The following is a 23,769-nucleotide window of genomic DNA, read 5'->3' as shown; positions in this document are numbered from 1 at the left end:
TTGCGTGCAATTTGTGCACAGCAAGCTGCCACAAACAGCAGTGTGATAATGACCAGACCATCTGCTCTTGGGTGTCAGTCAATTCTCTATTCATATTAGTGCTAGACTCACATTTGAGAAGTAGAAGTTAGACACGAGAACATGCTAAAGCAGCTAGTAATATGACAAGTTCAATGAAGCGGGACCCATTACTTTCCAGATCATTTTTTAATACTTGTCATATTTTACTGTGTAATATCAACTAGTATTGACTAAGACAATGCAATAACATTGAGTGGACTCCAAATTAATTTTCAAATGGATTCCGTGTGAAGCCAAGAGTGAGCTGGCATCTAATTAGAAATCTTTTGCACATGTTTTTTTTTTAAGTCTGTGGTTTTTTAGAAAAGGGGTCAACTTGCAAAATGTTCTGAAGCTTTTTTATGGCTTTATAATCATGTAAAAGACCAAAACTAGGAACCATGCCTATCAGAATTTAGCCTTGATCAGACATATTTAATCAGAACCAAGCCTTTAAATCCAAAAGCTTAGATCTAGCTCAGATTTAATAGGAATGGCAGAAAACAGATGTGACAACCCCTTGTAATCCAGAAATTTTGTGCAAATCACACTTTTTTCATAGAAGTGATGTAATATGCCATGTATGTTCATCTTACATATGGTGCCACTTCTTCTGTTGTTTTCTGACTTGCTTTTGAAATTAGATTTGGTGGGTTTTTCCATGATTTCTGTTGACCTCAATCTGAGTCAGTCTGCACGCCCATAATTAAGTAATAATGATGTATGTATAAACTGTCTGATCAAATTGAGGACAGGCTGCATGACTGAAGGACAAGACCAAGGGTTGATTCTATCAGTCTTCCAGTATATCCTTAATTCAGCAAGAATGTACACGTGAAGTACATTTTCTGATATTAAATTTCACAGTTCTTTTGAACTTAGCTGTTGTCTCCCTGTATGATTTAATATGCATCTGTAGCACACGCCAGGTTTGTTATTGCCCCGTCATTGTGCTAATGGAAATCGTTAAATAGTAAAGATATTCTTCAGACAGCCACAAAGTTGTTCAGGATGTGTGCTGCTCTAATTGGAGTTTGGTAGCTGAACATAACTGTAACTACAATCTAATTTTGAATCATCTTTGTTTCAAGAATGAGCTGCTTTTAAAAGTGCCATCTTAGTTACTCCTAGTTGCATTGCAACTGTGTTCCTTGTGATTAACCTCATAGGACATTTTCCTCTGAGTATCGGGTGTGGGAATTTTTTCCCATGTGTATCATGGCAAGTTTAGAAATTGTTGCTTGGTTCCTAAATTCTATATATTTGTATTTGCTTTTTACTGTTTTAGACTGGAAATCCATTAACAATAGGTTGTCAAGGGCAAAAATCTTAAAAGATCAAGAAATGGCAGCTGGAGCTACAAAATCCATTCCAAACATTTTTGTAATGGCAGAAAAGATTGTAGTTCCCTTAAAAAGTTAAAATGTTCTTAAATTTCCTCTATCCTCTTTTTCCTTTCTGGCCAAAACTTTCTAAATTACCACCTTCTGATAAATCATTTTCTTGGTTTTGTTTTATTAATACGTTTTTCTACTATCTTCCTTGCACATTGTTCCTGTCAAAGAAGATAGTATCAATTGAAAAGCATCTCTAGTGACACCAGCAATCCAACTGCTTGGTTAGCCTACCTCCAGACATACCTGAGTAGTATGGGAAGAAACCTCTCATCTTGCCAACTTTTCTTTCTACCCCTTGACAGGTTGGTCACCAAATGGCCTTGGTTATAATTATAATATTTTAACTTAAAATGGAAATATTATATATGCCATTGAGATTTGTTTGTCATATTAAAATAAAAATAATCACACCAGATATATGTGTAAGTACATTTCTGTAGTATTTATGATTGAAGTGTACTATGTCAACTAACGATGTAACAATGTAAGTTTAGGAATTCAAGAATTTAGGAAAAAGCAAGTTAACACTATCTAAATGATATTTTACATTTCTATCTACCAGGCTGCATAGCTGAAACTGTGTGAATTGAATAAATAGAAAATGACAAAGATCATTAGTGGAGTAATTTCTTAATTATGTGGAAATATTTTTTGTTGATGATGTGTATTCCAACAGCCTCCGGGTACTCTGAAGAAGATTTAGGAAATAACTTCCCAACAGCATTCTGTTGATCACTGCCAGACATTAACAGGCCACTTAAGATTATAAATGATAATATTTATTGAATCTAAGGGCCTTTGGAATTATCCTATTTTACAAAGTGTTCAAGGCAAATATATGTTCGATATACAAAGGTTGTGGAATCTTATGAACTTGGGAGAATACACTTACATACGAATTAGGAGCAGGAGTAGGCCATTCAGGAGGCCATCACCCCTTCTAAACCTTTAGCTAAATTTGGCTTTCCAGCACCCATATGCACTGGAAGGATGTCTGCATCCAGTGAATCTAAACATAACATCTAATACAGTGGAATCTGTTTCTATTCCTACTACATAATAGCAGAATCTACTTGCTTTTGTAAAATTACATTTTTGTTTTATCTGCATAATCTTCCTCCAACGTCAAGTGCAAGTTCTTTATAGATTATTTTGTCTTGAAGACAATCCACTTAGTCATCTGAGTCATCTTGTCTTTAGCCCCCTTTTTCCTGCCCCAATCTTTTTATTTTGTGTTTTTTTTTAGAGATACAGCACTGAAACAGGCCCTTCGGCCCACCGAGTCTGTGCCGACCAACAACCACCCATTTATACTAACCCTACAGTAATCCCATATGCCCTACCACCTACCTACACTAGGGGCAATTGATAACAGCCAATTAACCTATTGCCTGCAAGTCTTTGGCGGTGGGAGGAAACCGGAGCACCCGGAGGAAACCCACGCAGACACAGGGAGAACTTGCAAACTCCACACAGACAGTACCCAGAATTGAACCCGGGGTCCCTGGAGCTGTGAGGTTGCGGTGCTAACCACTGCGCCACTGTGCCGCCCTTTCTCCATATCTGTGTTCTGATCTTATTTTGTATCTATTCCTTAATTGCCCCAACCTCCAGCCTCATGCAGCTCATTTCCTTTGTGAGACCTCTCTCTTGAACACTTGATTCCCTCCTAACCCACTTCTTTACTACAAAATTATCTCTCTGGCCCAATGTTCCCTGGCATAGTGCATAGCTTTCTTTTCTCAGACTCCACTTCCTCACAGAGTGCTGTCATTATTCCTCTCTTCAAAAAGCATTACCTCTACCCCTCCAGCCTCCCTTTTCTTTCTAATATCTTCCAATTTGCTGTTATGCCTTTACTCTGTGCCTGCCTCTATCTATACTCTGTGTTTGAATCCCTTCAATCTGGTTTTCAAATATTAAAGGGAATGGGGAGTGAGCCAGTGGGATTAGAATAGGTGGCTCAAATGGAAAAAACATCGGCACAGACGATTCCTATGCCAAATGGTCTGTTTCTATGTTGTATCATTCTGACATTAGTGCACTATAGACATTATTGGAATACTAGGCTTATTGTGTCAATTTCAGAATTAAAATAGCATTCAGGATTTAATGTCTGGTGATCTGCAAATGAACACATGTAACAAGTCTTATAACAGAGTTAATTAGAATATTCTGAATCCCCAAATCATAAAATTTGCCCCAGCTTTAAGATGCAATTGTAGTATATTCATAGATATACTCAGAATATTACAATCAAATCTAAATCTGATGTCACAAGATTACAAACAAAACAACTCTTCTCAGGGATTAACCTAGAATCAGAGAATGGTTATAGCACAGAGGAGCTTATTCGGCCCATCGAGACAGTGCAAAAAAAAAACTGGATGCTATATTTCTCAGTGATGCATTGAGGAAAGTAGTTTGCCATTTCTTTCAGTCTCCTTGATGCCTGCTACCTCTCCTAATCAACCTTTCTGTCTCTCATTTAAGTCAGCCACTCAACTGCACACACAGATCTCTGTATTTTTATTACCCTTCACCTCTCTTCCCATGCATCCTGGTCATCATTAAATCAAATCTCTGTATAGGAAATTGTTTGTTTCCTGTTCTTGCTGTTGATGATCATGACTGTCCACCTTCTACTATTAAGAGCAGCTGTTAAGATTAGGAAAAATATTTCTTAATAGGTTCTCTTCCCAGATATGTACTCATTGAATGATTTTCACTTGTGGCCACCATACAAATTTATATTGCAGTACTTATTCTGTAAAATTAATTGAGAGTCTGGTGGAGAGATGCCAAGTGCCAAACCTGTGTGGGTGGTAGAAGATCTAAAATCTGTTTAGTAATTCTCTTTGGAGTAAACAGAATTAAAGCAAGAGAGACAGAACAGCAAAAAGATGTTGTAAACAGTTTGTGATTTCTGATTTTGTAGTTTTACAGAGGAAATAACTAATCTTTCAAATTAAGGAATCACTATAGGCACTGATCAACTTTTTCTGTTTTCTAGCTGGGTTGAATTTGGCCTTTGACCTTGCTGAGCTAATAAAAGATGCAAGAAATCCAAATATGAAAGATGCATCAACTCCAAAAACCACAGCTGCAGTTTATGCTAAGACAGAGGTACATTTATCAGAGATTTTTCTTTAAAAACATGAGGGCACTGAAAGTTTTGGGGCCAGCGAGGGATGTTCAGCAATGCAGTGGCAGTGGAGTAGCTGCACTCACCAATGTCCAAGTGAAAATCAAAAATAATGTGACTGACCAAATGCTGAATGAGCTTTAGGCCCCTCATTTACATATTCAAGTGGCCTTAAGCTTGTTTAAAGGCACCTAAAAAAACTGACCCTGCAAATTTAGCAGTGGCACCAATGCCTGTGCAGATTGGGTGCAGGCAATCCCACTGCTAAATTAGTCTGCATTTTAAAAAAACAGCAACATCACAGTCATATTGTGCCAATCAACTTTCATAGAAAACGGTATATTTAAATTCAAAAGTCCTGCTAACAGTGGCATAATGCAATAACAGTGTATTAGGACAAACATTTACATTGACAATTCTCGATAGATCACATATACATTTGCCATTACCTTCCTGACTTTGTATTCTATTGCTGTAGAAATGAATCACAGTACTTTGCACTCTTAATCACCTTATCAGCGTGTGTCTCTCCTGATATCAGCTGTAGAATAGTTAAGTTTCATCTGGGACTCAGTATTGCAAAGGATCAAGAAGTTTTTCATATATCAATAACAGGTAAAATAAAGCAACTGATTGTTAGGATCAATCTTGGGGACCATCTGCATGTTAATAGTCTTGTTTGGCCTCCTTATCTCGAGAGACAATGGGTAAGCGCCTGGAGGTGATCAGTGGTGTGTGGAGCAGCGCCTGGAGTGGCTATAAAGGCCAATTCTAGAGTGACAGGCTCTTCCACAGGTGCTGCAGAAAAATTTGTTTGTCTGGGCTGTTACACAGTTGGCTCTCTCCTTGCGCTTCTGTCTTTTTTCCTGCCAACTGCTAAGTCTCTTCAACTCGCCACACTTTAGCCCCGCCTTTATGGCTGCCCGCCAGCTCTGGCGAACGCTGGCAACTGACTCCCACGACTTGTGATCAATGTCACAGGACTTCATGTCGCGTTTGCAGACGTCTTTAAAGCGGAGACATGGACGTATATGTTAATAGTTAATGTTAATAGTATAGTAAATAATAGTCAACATAGCTTCCGAGTCCTGGATAATCAACCAGTGACTTTTTTGAGAAGTTGGCACATCAAGTGAACTGTGGTAATCCTACAATTTAGTGTATCTAGACCTGGTAAAGTTGCTGCATACATTCAAAACTGTGCGTAATCAAGGAAGATTTGATTCTGTATAGCGCCTGTCAGATCATCAAAATATCTGAAAGCACTTTGCATACAATGAATAATTCTTGAAAAAATAGATCATGTTTGACTAATCTAATTTAATTTTTTTTGTTGAAGTAATAGAAAAGATTTATGAATGGAATGCAATGGATGTTGCTTATATGGACAAGAAAGTGTTTGACAAAGTATCACATAAAAGGCTGGTTAACAAAATTGAGGCTCATGGAATATGAGGGTCAGTGTTAGCTTGGATAAAAAAATAGCTTAAAGCCAGAAAACAGTGCGTTGTGGTAAATGGTGATTTTTCAGACTGGAGAATGGTAAACAGCGGTGTTCCCCAAAAGGTCAGTGCTAGGACCACTGCTTTTTTTGATATGTATAAAAGACTTGGATATTGAAACAGAGTTAAATTTCAAAATATGCTGATGATACCAAATTTGGAGGTGTGGTAGACAGTGAGGATTATACCAATCGACTGCAACAGAACATAGACAGACCAGCAGAATGGGCAGAAGTGGCAGATAGAATTTAATGTAAAAAAGTGTGAAGTGATGCATTTTGGCAGAAGGGATAGGGAGAGGTGATATAGACTTAATGGCACAGTTCTAAAGTATGTGCAGGGACAGAGGGACCTGGGGGTTCATGTACATAGATCTTTAAAGGTGGCAGAACATAGTGAGAAAGTAGTTAGCAAAGCAATGCAATCTTGGGTTTCATAAATAGAGATATTGAGTACAAAAGCAGAGAAGTTATGCTGAACCTTTATAAAGCTCTGGTTGGGGCACAACTAGGGTACTGCGTCCAGTTCTGGTCACCACACTTTATGAACAATGGGAGGGTCCTTGAGAGGATGCAGAGGAGATTTACCAGAATGGTTCAGAGATGGTGGATTTTAGCTACAAGGTTAGGTTGGAGAAGCAGGGATTGTCTTCCCTGGAGCAAAGGAGGTTGAGGGGAGATTTCATAGAGGTGTACAAAATTATGACAGGTTTAGACAAGGTAGACAAAGAAAAGCTGTTCTCAACAACTCAATACAAGGACTAGGGGACACATAATTGTTTTGGGCAAGATATACATGTGGAATGTGAGAACTTTTTTGTGCAGCGAGCGGTAATGACCTGGAACTCGCTGCCTACGAGGGTGGTGGAAGTGAAGATGATAAATGATTTCAAAAGGAAATTGATGGGCGTTTGAGGGAAATAAACTTGCAGGGCTGTGGGGATAGAGCAGAGGAGTAGGACTTACTATATTGCTCCATGGATTCGATGGGCCAAATGGTCTCCTACTGTGCCATTATGACTCTATGCAGTGACAGCTGTTATATAGGTAAAACCCAGAAATGTTAAGAAACTGGCTGAAAAGGAGAAATGGGTGCATTTTGGAGGAATGGTACTAGAGTGGTGAGAAGTAGAATGGAGTACCTCAGTGATCAGTGCTGGGACTCCTACTATTTACAACAATAACTTGCAATTATATAGCTTCCTTAACATACACTCCCAAGGAGTTGCAATCAGACAAAAGTTGACACTGAGCCAAAGCAGGGGACATTAGGAGAGGTGGACAATTTCTTGGTTCAGAGATAGATTTCAAGCAGTGTCTTTAAGGAGGAAAGAGAGATGAAGAAATTTGGGAAGGGAATTCCAGAGCCTAGACAGCTATAGGCACAGCCACCAATGGGTGGGGATGGGGGTGGCAAAGGAAATAAAGATGCACAAGAGGCCAGAGTTTGAAGAATGCACAGATCTCGGAGGGTTGTACGACTAGAGATTACAGAGATAGGGAAGGACACTAGTAGTTATCTATCCAGTCTGTCGTTTTAAATAATGCCACTAGCACATAATAAAGATATTGTGGCTGCAACCAGGGTATTGTGCATGATTTGACTTTTGAGATGTCCTGACTGGAAGTCTTTCCTATTCATATAAGCCCCAGAGCTGCTTTTATGCGTCTAGATGGCTGTGGGATCTTCTGAATCTACCTGAACAGGCATTGGTTTAATATCTTGCCTGAAAGACAGAACAATGTTGCACTCTTTCAATACTGCATTGATGTATCAGTCTAAATTATGTGCTGAGTCCTGGAGTGTGGCTTGTATCCACAATCTTGACTCAAATGAGAGTGTTCCCACAGGGATAAGCAGTTAAAATTAATTGTTTTCACTTCATTTCAAAGTAGTCCTGAATTTTATTTTGAGAAGCATAGTAAGGTAGTGGGCAATATGTTGAAAGGGAGGAATGGTAGTTGAAAGACAATTGAATGTACAGGAGAGTATGATGTTCATACTTAGTAATATAGGATTGTTCAGGCAGGGGCCTAATTACAGATTTAGTTGAACGGCTTGTTCTGAATTAGTGATTGATGCACAATTCTTTCTGGCTGCACAGAGACCTCAACCTTACCTTTGTTTAGTGAACATTTACCAGGTGAATTCATAACTGTTTATTTACTGTGGTGTGGCATCAGCTTTTTTTTAGTGGGGGAGGAGGTATTCCTTTTTACTTTCTTTGCATTTTCACTCTTTCCTTGTATAACAGACCATTCCTCAGTCAAGGGGTCTAGCAGGAAATTAATTCCAAACCACTGCTAATGGTACACCAGAGTGTCAGGTGTGACTTTCCCTTCTGCTCTGGAGCTCCACTGACATCACAGCAAGTATGATTGTGAACTCAACTTAGAAAATTGTCAATGCAAATGCTTGTCCTACTACTTTGTTTGAAGGACTTACAATTATATAGCACCTTTCATGACTTCAGTATGTCCCAAAGCAGTTTACAATGAAGTACTTTTGAAGTGTAGTCATTATGCCACCATTAGCAGGACTTTTGAATTTTAATATACTTTTTTAATGAAAGATGATTGACACAGTATACATTGCTATTTTATAAGGGCAGTCTGATGGTACACTGTATCAGTGTACAAGTACATTGTAAGAAGAGAATATAGGACCTTAGCCATGCCCTCATTCTCAGTTGGAAAATGGTGAATTACAAGATCACAAGTTAGGTTCAGATGAGAGAGTCATTTTTGTCTCAGCTTTTCCGAATACTGAATTCCAAAGTAGCACTTTTCCATTATACCATCTAGCTTTTCCTTAATTGAGTCCAGTGTTCTGGCCTCCTGCTAAACTCTTCCAGTTATTAATCATTTTCTAGAATTAAAAAAATTGTTTTGATGTCTGTGCTAAGTTTTCCCTTTATCATCTTGAACATGTGCACTTTTGTCATGCTGCCCTGAATGTGTTATTACTTTATCCCTTTTAAGATCCCCTCTTGACACATCTCTTTCTGAGGTGAAGGGCCCCAGCTTATCAAGTCATTCTCAATAGCCTTTCATGCTGATGATATTTGGTCTTGGATAGTGCCCTTATGCCATGGGAACCAGAATTTACAGTACTTCAGCCTGATGCACAAGGACCTAAATGGGGATCTTGGCAACATTTTTTTAAAAGGGAAACTAGATAAGAATATGTACATAATTCACTTGTATGGTCACACATATATTTTGATTAACTATTTGAACTGAAAAAAATCATGGAATACCCAATTCGTTGAAGAGAAACAAAAAGTTCTGATTGGTATACTATGTTACATTTTTAATCAATTTGTAAAGTGAACTTTATCTTTTCACAGTCATGTTATGCTGGTCCAGGCCCTGAATTTCAGCATATACTTTTCAGACTTTCTGGTCGAAGCCCTTTGGTAGCTCACTTTCTCAATATGAAAAAGATAGTGGGTAGAAGTTTGGGCACTATGGGACCAAAACTGAAGCGCACTGAAATTTCCAAAGATCCATATCCTTTAATGGTCATTTTTTTTGTGCAGTGACACGTCAGTAAATTTTTCTAACAAAATATTATTTTGTACTCTATTCATGGCGGAATGATAAACTTTGCATATTAACAAAAATATTTGTGTTCCATACTATACAGCTGTAAATGTAGTGCATTTGAACTAAGCCTGACAGTCTCACTGGAAAACTAATCTTAATGAAATTATAACCATTTTCAACGCATGAAAAATTATCTTATGTCACTTGGGTCTGTTAAAGCAAGGACATTTAAAAGGTGAGAAACTAAAATATCTATGGCAATTTAGTACTTAAATATATATTGAGATACTTGAAGGACATAATATAGTGACTGCATATTTTTACAGTTTTCATAAATTGTGTAATAACAGTGGGTCCATAACTATTTCCATCAGGCACTGAGGTTAACAAGGGACAGGGAAGATAATAAAGGTCTTAGAAGTTGGTAAATTCCTGTCTTGTGGTGTGACTAATTTAACAACATAACTTCATTTGAGACTCTGACTTGAAACTGTAAAAGCAGAATCACTCACAAGGCACACAAAAAAAATCATCAGATTGAGGTTATTTCTCATAAATGTATTTAGAAATAACACTCTCTTTCAGTAATTTAAGTTTTTCCAGAGTAACTTTATATAATTTTCAACTAAATCTTTTATCACATTCAGAGATTTTCATATAAGTTTTAGTAACACCATTATGTAATATCTCATTAGAGGAAATGTCAAAAGTACAATGTAGTCATGTTGTCTTACACCAAATTACATCTGTTGTCCCCTGGTACAATGTGGGCATCATTATTTACATATTGAGCTAATGACATTCGGAACTAAATATCATCTTAATTGGGTCTATCCTTCCTAAATGTATAATTGCTTCCAGCAGGCAGGTTTGGCAGATAGTCATATCAATTTAAGATTTAGCTTTGTTTCCCCAAGGCAGTGTCTTCATTCAGATCATCTTTGTTGTTATCCTTATAGCCATCGCGTTCCTTTTGTATGGCAGAATACTCCCAGCAGATAGTTTACAACATGGATATCTGCTTCTCTTATTAGCTTGTTACATGAACTTTAACCCTAGCATAGCCATAATCTAAATTTTACAGTCCTAAATTCTATGCACTAGAGTGTTTTATTCCCCTGTAAGAGACCTCAAGACTACCCTTGAGGAGAGAGTGGTTTAGTGAAAAATAAACCGCTGAGTACTTCCATAAGTGAGTTACTAGGTCAAAGTTATCAAAACTTTCTCTTTTAATAAAAATTGTAGTTCTACATCCTGTGTTTGGCTTTTACTATCCTGTTTCATTTAAGTTGTAAACTTCTTCTGGCACTTTTCTTTTACAAATAAAATTTACTCATCTTTAAACATCTTTAAATGCAATAGCTAATCTTGGAGTTTAGTTTCATGTCCCATACAGTAAGGACAGCTATGCAGATTAAATGTGACTTTTAAGGGGATTGTTTGAAAGTAGTCTAGAAATTAATTTCAAAAAATGAATCACGTCACTGGTCCAGATTGCCATCTTTTTATAATTTATATATTTTAAGTTTGTAAATTGGTTTGTCTGTGGTGCTCCCTCCAGCAATATCTTTTAGATGTGCAGAAACATGAAGTATGAAGTAGCTTGTTGGCTGTGACTCTGTGGGGAGGATAGGCAAGCAGGGCATCCTTGGTTGAGTAACTTCATATTGTTGAAGCAGTATGTTGCTGCCTTCCATTGTTTAGGTTATGTAGGTCAGCACCCCCTCCCTTTCATGTGGGGCACATTGGTATCCTTAGGTGATCAGACTGAGTTGGTCTCCTGAATAGATTGTTTGCTAGCTCCAAATAGAGAATGTCCATCACCCATTCTGATTGGCTAAACAGTGTATGTGCTTTGTCATATCACCAGAACATGTCTTGCTGCCAACTGTGAGAGCTATGCTAACTGCAAAAAACACCACTCAATACCTCCAACTTGGTCCATGCATGCTAACCCGCATAGCAAGAGACTGGTTTTGGTCTCTTGACCTCCTGAATTGATGCCTAGCATGATATGATGCTGGAGTATAACTAAATTTTATGTAAAAGTGCATCATTTTAGCCACAGTTTGGGTGTATTCTATCTAATGAAATTGGATAGGTGGGTGTAACTTGAAATAGGCAAAATGGCCTCAACATCAGACACATTTTCAGGGCTAATTTCCAAGTTGCAACCAGGGAGGAAACTTGAGGCCATTTTCTCAGACTCTGGTGGCCATTGATTTTTTTTTGTTCCTTTGCCATACCAGAAATACTACAGAAACAGGAACTTCAAAAGGCCATTGACAAGTTGATGGAATGGGCGGACAAGAAGCAGATGAAGTTCAATGTGGAGATGTGTGAAGTAGTTCATTTTATAGATTTATAGAACAGCGCAACATGGAGGGACAATACAAAATAAAGGGTACAATTCTAAAGAGGGGTGCAGCAGCAGAGGGACCTAGGTATATATGTGCATAAGCCATTAAAAAGTGGCAGGACTGGTTGAAAGAATAGTTCATAAAGCATATAGTATCCTAGGCTTTACTAATAGGGGCACAAGAGCAAGGAGGTTATGCTAAACTTGTATAAAACACTGCATCAGCCTTAACTGGAATATTGCATCTAGTTCTGGGTGCTGCATTTAAGGAACGATGTGAAGGCGTTGTAGAGAGTGCAAAGAAAATTCACGATAATGGTTCCAGGGACAAGGAACTTCATTTACGAAGATAGGTTGGGACTGTTTTCCTTGGAGAAGGTTGAGAGGAGATTTGATAGAGGTATTCAAAACCATGAGAGGGCTAGACAGAGCAGATAGATAAAAACTATTCCCACTCGTGAAAGGATCAAGAACGAGAGGGCACAGATTTAAGGTTAATTGGCAAAAGAAGCAATGGCGACATGAGAAAAAAACCTTTTCACAGTGAGTGGTTAGGATCTGGAATGTACTGCCAGAGAGTGTGATGGAAGCAGGTTCAATCGAGACATTCAAAAGGGAATTAGATAATTATCTGAAAAGGAAGAATGTGCAGGGTTACGGGGAGAAGGCAGGAGAATGACACTAAGTGAATTGCTCACTCAGAGAGCCAGTGCTGACACAATGGACCAAATGGCCTCTTTCTGTGCTGTAATAATTCTGTGATTCATAAAAACCCATTTCTATATTCAATTTTGACATAAAAATTCAATGAGCATCCTGGGGAAAAAACCCAAAGTGGGGAGGTAACACCTTATAATACTGGACTGTGATACTGTATAATGAAATAGTGGCGATAGAAGATTACTAGCTATTGAAACTTTTTTTTTTATTTGTTCATGGGATATGGGCATCGCTGATTAAGCCAGCATTTATTGCCCACTATTAATTGCACTGGAGAAGGTGGTGGTGAGCTGCCTTCTTGAACTGCTGCAGTCCATGTGAGGTAGGTACACCCACAGTGCTATTAGGAAGGGAGTTTCAGGATTTTGACCCAGCGACAGTAAAGGAACAGCGATATAGTTCCAAGTCAGGATGGTTTGTGGCTTGGAGGGGAACTTGCAGGTGGCGGTATTCCCATGTAACTGCTGTCCTTGTCCTCCTAGCTGGTAGGTGCTGTCGAAGGAGTCTTGGTGCGTTGCTACAGTGCATCCTGTAGATGGTACCCACTGCTGCCACTGTGTGTCAGTGGTGAAGGGAGTGAATGTTTGTGGATGGGGTGCCAATCAAATGGGCTGCTTTGTCCTAATGGTGCGGAGCTTCTTGATTGTTGTTGTAGCTGCACCCATCCGGGCAAGTCGAGAGTATTCCATCACACTCCTGACTTGTCAGGAACCAATTTTAATCCTTTTACCTAACACTGGTATGGTATGAGCAAAAACCATTTTAGAGCCTACTACCTTCAATAAGACACTGAATTAAACTAAAATAAGCTACATGGAATCTAGATTACTTTATTAAAAACAAAAAGAATGTAAAATCCATGTATTTTACATGGATAATGCAACAATGTTGAGAAATACTAACAAAACATGTTTAAAAAAGTCTTTACATTAAAAAATCTATTTCTAGAAGAATACTACGAACAGAGTATTTCTATGAAAAATGAATCTTCCATTCCAAAAACTATTGGTAGAAGTGAAAGTGGCTCAGTGTGATAATGGAGATTTGTACTAAGGTAGTACATAATTCAGTCAGTTTTAACATAATTATGGAAAAGGACAGAGATAGAACAGGAGTTGGAGTTCTCAATTGGGGCAAGGCCAATTTTATTAAACTGAGGAGTGATTTAGCGGAAGTGGACTGGAAACAGCTACTTGAAGGTAAATCAGGGTCAGGAAAGTGGTAGACATTCAAAGGGGAGATTCAAGTGGTTCAGGGTAAACATGTTCCCACAAAGAAAAAGGGTGAGGCGGCCAAATCTAGAGCTCCATGGATGTCAAGGAGCCTACAGGGTAAGATAAGGCAGAAAAGGAAAGCTTACGTCCGACACCGAGAACTCAATGCTGCAGAAAGCCGAGAGGAGTATAGAAAGTGGAAAGTGGAGGGGTGAAATCAAAAAGGAAATTAGGAAAGCAAAGAGAGTATATGAAAGAATATTGGAAAGCAAAATCAAGATGAACCCAAAGATATACATTAAGAGTAAGAGGATAACTAAGGAGAGAGTAGGGCCCAAAAAAGACCAAAAAGATAACCTATGTGTAGGAGCGGAAGATATTGGTATAGTTCTTAATGAATGCTTTGCGTCTATTTTCATAAAAGAGGGGGACGATGCAGCTATTGTAGTTAAGGAGGAAGAATGTGAAGTATTGGATGTGATAAACATAGGGAGAAAGGAAGTATTAATGGGATTAGCATCCTTGAAAGTTGATAAATCACCAGGGCCAAATTAAATGTATCCTATGCTGTTAAAAGAAGCAAGAGAGGAAATAGCAGAGGGTCTGACCATCATTTTCCAGTCCTCACAATACAGGTGTGGTGCCGGAGGATTGGAGAATTGCTAACGTTGTACCTCTGTTTAAAAAGGAAGTGAAGGATAGACCGAATAATTACAGACTAACCTCAGTAGTGGGCAAATTATTGGAATCTATTCTGAGAGACAGGATAAACTGGCTAATCAAGGATAGTCAGCAAGGATTTGTGAAGGGAAGATCTTGTTTGACCAACTTGATCGAATTTTTTGAAGTAACAAGGAAGATAGATAAGTTGATGTGGTCTACATGGATTTTAGCAAGGCTTTTGACAAGGTCCCACATGGCAGACTGGTTAAAAAAAAATTCCATGGGATCCAGGGAAATGCAGCAACGTAGATACAAAATTGGCTCAGTGGCGGGAAACAAAGGGTAATTGTTGATGGCTGTTTTAGCAACTGGATGGCTGTTTCCAGTGGCGTTCCGCAGGGCTCAGTACTGGGTCCCCTGCTTTTTGTGGTGTACATTAACGATTTGGACGTAAATGTAGGGGACATGATCAAGAAGTTTGCGGACGACACAAAAATTGGCCATGTGGTAGAAAGCAAGGAGGACAGCTGTAGGCTGCAGGAAGATATTGATGGTCTGGTCAGATGGGCAGAGAAGTGGCAAATGGAATTCAACTTGGAGAAGTGTGAGGTGATACATTTGGGGAGGTCAAACAAGGCAAAGGAATACACAATTAATGAAAAAATACTGAAGTGTAGAGGGAGTAAGGGACCTTGGAGTGAGTGTACACAGATCCCTGAAGGTAGCAGGACAGGTTGATAAGGTGGTTAAGAGGGTATATAGAATCCTTTCTTTTATTAGCCGAGGTATAGAATATAAGAGCAGGGAGGTTATGCTGGAACTGTATAACTCATTAGTTAGGCCACAACATGAGTACTGTGTGCAGTTCTGGTCACCTCATTACAGAAAGGATGTAATTGCACTAGAGAGGGTACAGAGGAGATTTATGAGGATGTTGCCAGGACTGGAAAAATGCAGCTATGAGGAAAGATTGGATAGGCTGGGGTTGTTCTCCTTGGAACAGAGAAGGCTGAGGGGAGATCTGATTGAAATGTGCAAAATTTTGAGGGGCCTGGATAGAGTGGAGGTGAAGGGTCTATTCACCTTAGCAGAGAGCTCAGTGACAAGGGGGCATAGATTTAAAGTGATTGGGTAGAAAAATTAGAGGGGAGATGAGGAAAAACTTTTTCACCGAGAGGGTGGTGATGGTCTGAAACTCACTGCCTGAAAGGGTAGTTGAGGCAGAATCCCTCAACTCATTCAAAAGGAGTCTGGATAGGCACCACAAGTGCTGTAATCTGCAGGGCTACGGACCAAATGCTGGAAGGCGGGATTAGAATAAGTGGATCATTTTTCAGCTGGCACAGACATGATGGGCCAAGTGGCCTCTTTCTGTGCCTTAAACTTTCTATGATGATTCTAAGGCAGTTCACAGTTCAGAAGTTCAGTAACCAAATTAGAATGTTAAAAAAAACTTCATTATTGTAAGTAAATATTCAGCAGTAATCTTGTTGCCATATTAATTTGTCCTAAAGTTAAAGAATATCCATTTTGCTTTACCTTTCCATCAACCTGAACCATTAATTCACAATTTGCTGGGTGGGCTAACATGGTGGTATCAACCTGCTAGAAAGCAGTATGTAGCCAAATGCAAGCCTGCAGCACAAGAGTCTAATTTGGGTCTGGATTTTAAGTTTTGAATTAATTTGCTGGTGATTAAACTTTCAATGCTAAGCCTTGACCTTTAACAAAGCCTACTGTTGTGTTCACTCTGTCCCAGGAGCTTCAAAATTATCTTGAGTTGCACAAAACTGATTTGGTCCCCATTTAAAAAAAAATTCTAATGTTGTTTTTGGCTCAGTTTTCTTAACTTGTCCTCTATCTTTAAGCATGTAATTGCAAGATTAATGAGAAAACAATAATGAGGCAATTACCATCTTAGGACACTAAATAGTCCTAAAGTAGTTATCGTTTTAACTTTAACTGAAACCAATGCACGCCACTCGCTCCAACCTACCAAGATGTTATCAAAGAAACTCAGAAGTTCAGCGAAGAGCGCCACCAGAAAAATATCGAGTAAGTTAAAAGTCTCCACTTGCTTTGGTATTAGGTCACACTGTCACTTGTACTGATACTTATTTTAAAACATACTTAAGCAAAGTTTTTAATTTCAGAGTCAAATTTACATCTATATTATACTGTTGTGCTAACAATGCACACATAACAATAACAAGGCGGCACAGTGGTTAGCACCGCAGCCTCACAGCTCCAGGGACCTGGGTTCAATTCTGGGTACTGCCTGTGTGGAGTTTGCAAGTTCTCCCTGTGACCGCGTGGGTTTCTGCCGGGTGCTCCGGTTTCCCCCCACAGCCAAAGACTTGCAGGTGATAGGTAAATTGGCCATTGTAAATTGCCCCTACTGTAGGCAGGTGGTAGTAAATATGGGGTTAGTATAAATTGGTGGTTGTTGGTTGGCACAGACTCGGTGGGCCGAAGGGCCTGTTTCAGTGCTGTATCTCGAAATAAATAATATGCAATCAATGCAGTTGTGCATATAGAAGTGATTGCTAAATAATTCTCACTTTTTTCTTTTTTCTTTTCCCGTGCCCTTTAGTTTACATAAGCAAACCCAAAGGGCAATTGCAAAAATAAGGTGGGACCAGATCCAGTTTAACAAAAAAATTGACAGGTTTGTAATACTTTTGTACAAAATGCTATTGTGAGCATGAGATTTTTATATTGCCTGAAGTAATGATATGGCAATTACTGACTGTTACCAAAACTATGACACTGATTTTGTGAACATATTAACAGTGAGATAAGAGAAATGCTACTGATGTAGCCTCCAGGTTTTGTCAGTACAACATTTGGAATACCGTATTCACATTAAAAACTATGTCATGTTATACTGTGACCAGTGCTGTTCCTTTTTAAATATGATGACTGCAAAGGCACAATAACAGTAAGTGAAATACAGTACAGAAATTTATGGTTGATAGCATATAGGGGCAAAAGCCCTGGAATTTTTAAAGAAACAAGTAGATTCTGTGTATGTTCACTAGATCATAAGATAATTATGTACTTGCGGATATCCATCTTAAATTTGCCTTTTTTGAGTTTAAATCTGTGTCCCTTTTAATGTTTTTTTATACTGATTACTATCCTATATATCTCTAAAATCACATCTCAAATACCTCCTTTCAAAGCTGAGGCAGGGATGAGGAAAGTTTGGTTGATATTGCCTGTCCAGACTTTACAAAGCCTTTGATAAGGTAGCTCACACTAGATTACTTCACTAGATAGAATATTGTGGTCTCTGTAAGAATCTGATATATTGGAATAGGAATTGGCTCCAATCTCATGACCAAAAAGTTGTAATTAATGGATATGGTTCAGCCCAGCCAGGAGGCACGTTACTAATAGCGTACCCCCCCCCCCCCCCACACCCCCCCAGGGATCGGTCATAGGACTGCTACTGTTCACTGTCTTTATTGTGACCTGGTCAGTGGTGCTGAGGATATGGTCAGTAAGGTTGGAGATGATATCAAAATCTGTGCAAGGACTAATATAGTAGATGAGCACAATCAAATGCAAAAAGATTTAAATGTTCTTGGGGAGTGGATCTCACAATGGCAAATGACATTTAATTTGGATAAATGTACTGCCATGCTTGTTGGTAGGCGAACACAGAATAAACTTATCATTTGCAGGCAACAATGCTGAAAAAGGTTGAGAGAGAAAAAGATCTTGTTGTTATGGTACAAAGATCATTGTAAGAAGCTGTAGCTAAGGCTAACAGATTTTAGGTTGTATTAACAGAACTATTCAGTATAAATCAACGAGTACCATTTGTGACTATACAGATTGCTGGTCAGACTCTATCGGAAGTACTGTGCCCAGTTTTGCTCACTCATATGGTGGGTGATAGCATAGCGTTGGAAAAGGTCTAGAGGAGAGCTAGAAGAATGATTCCTGGCTCTGAGAACCTCAGCTACTTAGACAGAGTGAAGGACCTTGGTATATTTACTTTCTTTCTTCTTTTCTTTTGGGCCTCCTTATCTCGAGAGACAATGGATACGCACCTGGAGGTGGTCAGTGGTCTGTGAAGCAGCGCCTGGAGTGGCTATAAAGGCCAATTCTGGAGTGACAGGCTCTTCCACAGGTGCTGCAGAGAAATTTGTTTGTCGGGGCTGTTGCACAGTTGGCTCTCCCCTTGCGCCTCTGTCTTTTTTCCTGCCAACTACTAAGTCTCTTCGACTCGCCACTATTTAGCCCTGTCTTTATGGCTGCCCGCCAGCTCTGGCGAATGCTGGCAACTGACTCCCACGACTTGTGATCAATGTCACACGATTTCATGTCGCGTTTGCAGACGTCTTTATAGCGGAGACATGGACGGCCGGTGGGTCTGATACCAGTGGCGAGCTCGCTGTACAATGTGTCTTTGGGGATCCTGCCAGCTTCCATGCGGCTCACATGGCCAAGCCATCTCAAGCGCCGCTGACTCAGTAGTGTGTATAAGCTGGGGGTGTTGGCCGCTTCAAGGACTTCTGTGTTGGAGATATAGTCCTGCCACATGATGCCAAGTATTCTCCGAAGGCAGTGAAGATGGAATGAATTGAGACGTCGCTCTTGGCTGGCATACGGTGTCCAGGCCTCGCTGCCGTAGAGCAAGGTACTGAGGACACAGGCCTGATACACTCGGACTTTTGTGTTCCGTGTCAGTGCGCCATTTTCCCACACTCTCTTGGCCAGTCTGGACATAGCAGTGGAAGCCTTACCCATGCGCTTGTTGATTTCTGCATCTAGAGACAGGTTACTGGTGATAGTTGAGCCTAGGTAGGTGAACTCTTGAACCACTTCCAGAGCGTGGTCGCCAATATTGATGGATGGAGCATTTCTGACGTCCTGCCCCACGATGTTCGTTTTCTTGAGGCTGATGGTTAGGCCAAATTCATTGCAGGCAGCCGCAAACCTGTCGATGAGACTCTGCAGGCACTCTTCAGTGTGAGATGTTAAAGCAGCATCGTCAGCAAAGAGGAGTTCTCTGATGAGGACTTTCCGTACTTTGGACTTCGCTCTTAGACGGGAAAGGTTACAGCAGCCATATTTGCCTCTTCACAACGTCCATGCATTAATGCTCAATAGGTGTTCTTTACAGTACTGGCTTGCAAAATGCTGCCAGCACAACAAGAGTATGACTAAAAACTCTGATGTTGGTGTTCTGCAAGCACTGGCCTTGCATCAAACATGTAATTTAAAAACTGCATAAAGGTTAGAATTCTGGAGAGAATGCAATTAGCATCCCTAGGTTAGGAAACAGAAAAATTGTTATAGCAAAAAAAGTAGGTGAACACTATTCAGTAACTTCCATTGAAAGGTGCAGGTTGAGTGAATGTTGGGTGAGGATAGATTATGGCTTGCTGTGATGCCATCCATAGTTGAATATCCTCTCACCCTCTAGACTCGAATATGAAAATTGTCTTATTGGTACCACTTAGTTTGTCAGTACCTATGGAACCATACTGCAGCATAAATCAGCACCTTTAAGAGCAGCGTCGAGAAAATGAAATCTGAGAAATTTCTACCTTTAAAATAGTTGTATAAAAAATGCGTTACAGTCTTAAAGTTAGAAGTGTCAATTCATTATTCAATTCAAGTTCTTTTCCCCTCAACGGAAGAAACTAACCTTTTTTTGTCTACATCACATAAGGCTGAAAAACAAGCTCTCCAGTGGCACAGCATATGACACTGAGTTAATCCCCAGCGAGTTGGTAAGTTTGTATCATATGATAGTTTGAATTGAATGAATTGAACTCCTCCATTGATGGATGCTATTTATGATTACTATTCATTCTATGAAACTGATATATTTAGCACCATTCTGTAATTATGTTTCTTAACTTTAAAAAAAATCATGTGTTTGATGCATTAGGGTTTACTTTTGTTTAATCTCTATAGGACTAGGAAATTCAAGTTACAAAATTCTCAATCAGCAATATAGATGGTAAACTCAATACATTGCATAACTTTCAAAATTTTATTACAAAATGAGTTACTGTTATGGAATGTTTAAAAATTTGTCTTCCCAAGCAGTTTTGAGTTCATTCAATATATGCATTGATAATTTATTGATGCTTTTATTTATTACTGAACGAGGTGTGTAAGGTAAACAAGTTTTGGAACCCAGGAACGAGATCACTTAAGCACAAGGCACTAACAATACAAATTCTTGTACATCCTTTAAACATTCATCTTACTGTGTTCTTACATCCACATAAGCATCAGAGCCAATCAACACTCATAAATATGAACTCGCCTCAGAGTCAGGTCAGTAATTCAAGACCCACTCCATGATTTGCATTTATAAACTAGACTGTAATGAGGAAGTGCTGTATTGTTGGAGATGCTATCCTTTCGATGAGACTTAGGTCCCTAGCTTCCTCGGCAGGTAGGTATTAAAGAACATGATTTGTCCCAGTGTGCTGACAATATTCCTATCTCAGTCAATATCACTGAAAACAAATAAACTGGTTATTCATCTCATTGCTGTTTGTAGGATCTTGTGTGCTTTTGCTTAAATAACAACTGTTACTTCAAAGAAATGTTTCTAAGAGGTTATAAGGCATTTTATAAATGCAAGTCTTTTTTCTTTTGGCTCTGCATTAATCTACCAATCCCAATCTACCCACCTCCCAAAGCTCATCACGATCATTATGATGTGCACCAATTAGCCACCTGGATTTCAGTGATAACTGAATCAGTCTGAACAGGAGATTCTTACTGGATAGTATATTTAATTAATAGATCAACCATCCCGTACTGATCACACCTGTTGCCTAATGCAGGGTAGAAAAAATATTATCTAACAAGATATTCTAGTTTTACGGTACAACATGGAAAATATCTAGCATAGTATACATATGTTTAACAGTTTGTTCTTTCACTATTCTTTTCATCTCCATTAGGACAATACAACTGAATCCAATGAGGAGCTTCAAAAATCAAGATCAACAGAGACACACACAGAGACAGAGGCACACACAGAGACAGAGGCACACACAGAGACAGAGATACACACAGAGACACACACAACTGAAGATATTTGGATGCCAGCAAAATCTACGCAGATTTGAATCTTCACATCAATTGCTACCGAGTATAATTAGTTAAAGCCTTTAGTAAAACATTAAAAGTTACAAATACAGTCTTTTGTCACAAAAAAGAGCATTCTCAAATAATTGTCTTGGGACAAATTAAACAAGGTGAATATGAGGAAACAATGCTTTGTGATCAGCTCTACTTTCTTGCAAGAATATAAATGTTTCTTTTGAACAACTTTGAAAAATGTATCTTAACTATTCAGAGCAACAAGCAGTAAGTGGATCAGCTTACTGGTTTATTTTGGGGAAAAGACCACCTAATTCCTACAAATCTTGGCACTTTATTTAGGACTCATGATAAACTGCAGCTCCTCCTCCAGGCTGGGTGGCAAACAGCCTTTGTGTCTGCAAAGCTGCTCTTTGAACATTAGCTTCGTAATAGACTTCTTGCACCTTTGTCAGGAAGCTATCCAACTTTTCGGTGGGCACCATTGACACTGTGCAGCCTCCCCATCCAGCGCCAGTTAGACGTGAGCCAACAGCACCAGACTGCCTGAAAAAGAGAATAATTAATGTAAATGCTGTTAGACAGAAAATGAACATTCACTTTTCATGTTACAATTATCTATAAACACTAACTATGCTCTGGATTCTAAATGTGTAAGAATTTCATGTCTAATTGCAATCACTTTACTATACACCATTAAAATGCTGGTTTCACATGATGCACATCTTTTCCCCTTCTTTAAAGTTTTATGCTCAGCAAAATGAGGGATACTAGTGTGAGGAAATGGAACTTTTCCCAGAACAGCTATAGCACAACCAAATACAAAGCTTCCTTTACTCTGTCTCAACCCCAACCTCAGTAGCACACAGTGTACTGCACTGCCCATGCCTACTGGAATTGGATTAAGACTGCCCAAACTCATTTCACATATGACCCTTACAACCAGCAGTTCAAAGGAGATTTTTATACCTTCAATCTGGGATGAATTTGAATCCAGGTCACAAAGGTAAAGGGGCTATATTTTACCCATTGTGCCACCCAGTACCTAGCATTTATGAGATTAATAGGATTAGTGTTAAAAACCACCAGCAGCATCTGATCATATCATGGACTCAGAGCTGAATGTTTATTTTACTGAGTTGCCCATACATCTAACTTAGAGCAAGCCAAAATAATCTATAGAGCAAAATACATGCTACTAGACCTTCCATATTTTGTTCCAAAACTGTTTAAAAGCATTGCATCTGATCTTTATATACAATAATAGACCAATTAAAGATTGATAAAAGGGGCACGAAATTAAAAGACTTCAACTCTTCTTCATGTAATAAAAGGCTACCCCAGGATAGGAGAGCAGGCAGTTCTACTTCCAGCTCCCCAAGGTCAGACGCTGGTATAACCCCTATTATACCCAATTCACCGATTAAAATACATATTTTGAGTTAAGTATTACAGGTGCTTTAAGAACCAGATTGTGGCTGTGCTAGCTTTGTGTAGTGCCATTTTCTTGATCACCTTTGCAATATAAAATCAAATACTAATTTCAAAAATGGTCCAGACATCCAACTTTCATCAAGGAAAGATGGGGAATAAATTACATCCAGGGGATTCTGAGGTGGCAGAAAATTGGGCTTACAACCATGTGCACCTGAATGGTATTGCCGACAATTTTTCCATTCATTCAGACATTGCTGGAAATCCAGTAGCTGTACTGAAGGAGTTCATCTTAAGCAAGCATCACTGATTACAATTTAGACTTTAGGAATTTTACAAACTGTAGCTTTGGAATCCCAAATAAGGATATTAAAGATTCCATGGATCATTTGCAATCTATTTCTATCATGCCTCAAATGATACCATACGGGGATCCCACCATTTGTCCACTAGACATGAAACCATACTAGACAACAGAAATCTAAATATGGCAAAGTGAGGAGCAAAATCCTGAACTGAGGGCAGAGGAAGTATAGGAAGATGCCAGAAAGAATGTTTCCTCTATGTCAGAATATGCTTACTGTAACTTTAGTGAGCTCAACATCAGCTTCATGTTCAAGAGAGTTAAGAAAACAAGAAAT

The 23,769-nt window shown here is 39.0% G+C and overlaps 2 protein-coding genes across 9 annotated transcripts in view; one reads left to right on the top strand and one right to left on the bottom strand.

Annotated features, from left to right (window-relative positions):
• The window catches only part of LOC137352461 (protein FAM227B-like), a 221,295-nt gene extending 198,963 nt beyond the window's left edge, over nt 1–22,332 (top strand). For all 4 annotated transcript variants that reach the window (XM_068017936.1, XM_068017934.1, XM_068017935.1 and 1 more), the window contains 6 exons: nt 4,471–4,583; nt 9,454–9,614; nt 16,586–16,663; nt 17,202–17,276; nt 20,298–20,358; nt 21,553–22,332. In XM_068017936.1, coding sequence (XP_067874037.1) covers nt 4,471–4,583; nt 9,454–9,614; nt 16,586–16,663; nt 17,202–17,276; nt 20,298–20,358; nt 21,553–21,720 — 656 coding nt within the window. In that variant the 3' untranslated portion in view covers nt 21,721–22,332. The remainder of the gene's footprint in view (nt 1–4,470; nt 4,584–9,453; nt 9,615–16,585; nt 16,664–17,201; nt 17,277–20,297; nt 20,359–21,552) is intronic.
• Nucleotides 20,516–23,769, bottom strand: part of galk2 (galactokinase 2) — a 149,166-nt gene continuing 145,912 nt past the window's right edge. For all 5 annotated transcript variants that reach the window (XM_068017943.1, XM_068017945.1, XM_068017944.1 and 2 more), the window contains one exon: nt 20,516–22,240. In XM_068017943.1, the coding sequence (XP_067874044.1) occupies nt 22,033–22,240 (208 nt within the window). In that variant the 3' untranslated portion in view covers nt 20,516–22,032. The remainder of the gene's footprint in view (nt 22,241–23,769) is intronic.

This window comes from Heterodontus francisci, chromosome 38, assembly GCF_036365525.1.
Source record: "Heterodontus francisci isolate sHetFra1 chromosome 38, sHetFra1.hap1, whole genome shotgun sequence".
Classification (NCBI taxonomy): domain Eukaryota; kingdom Metazoa; phylum Chordata; class Chondrichthyes; order Heterodontiformes; family Heterodontidae; genus Heterodontus; species Heterodontus francisci.
This window is presented reverse-complemented; position numbering and strand designations above follow the sequence as displayed.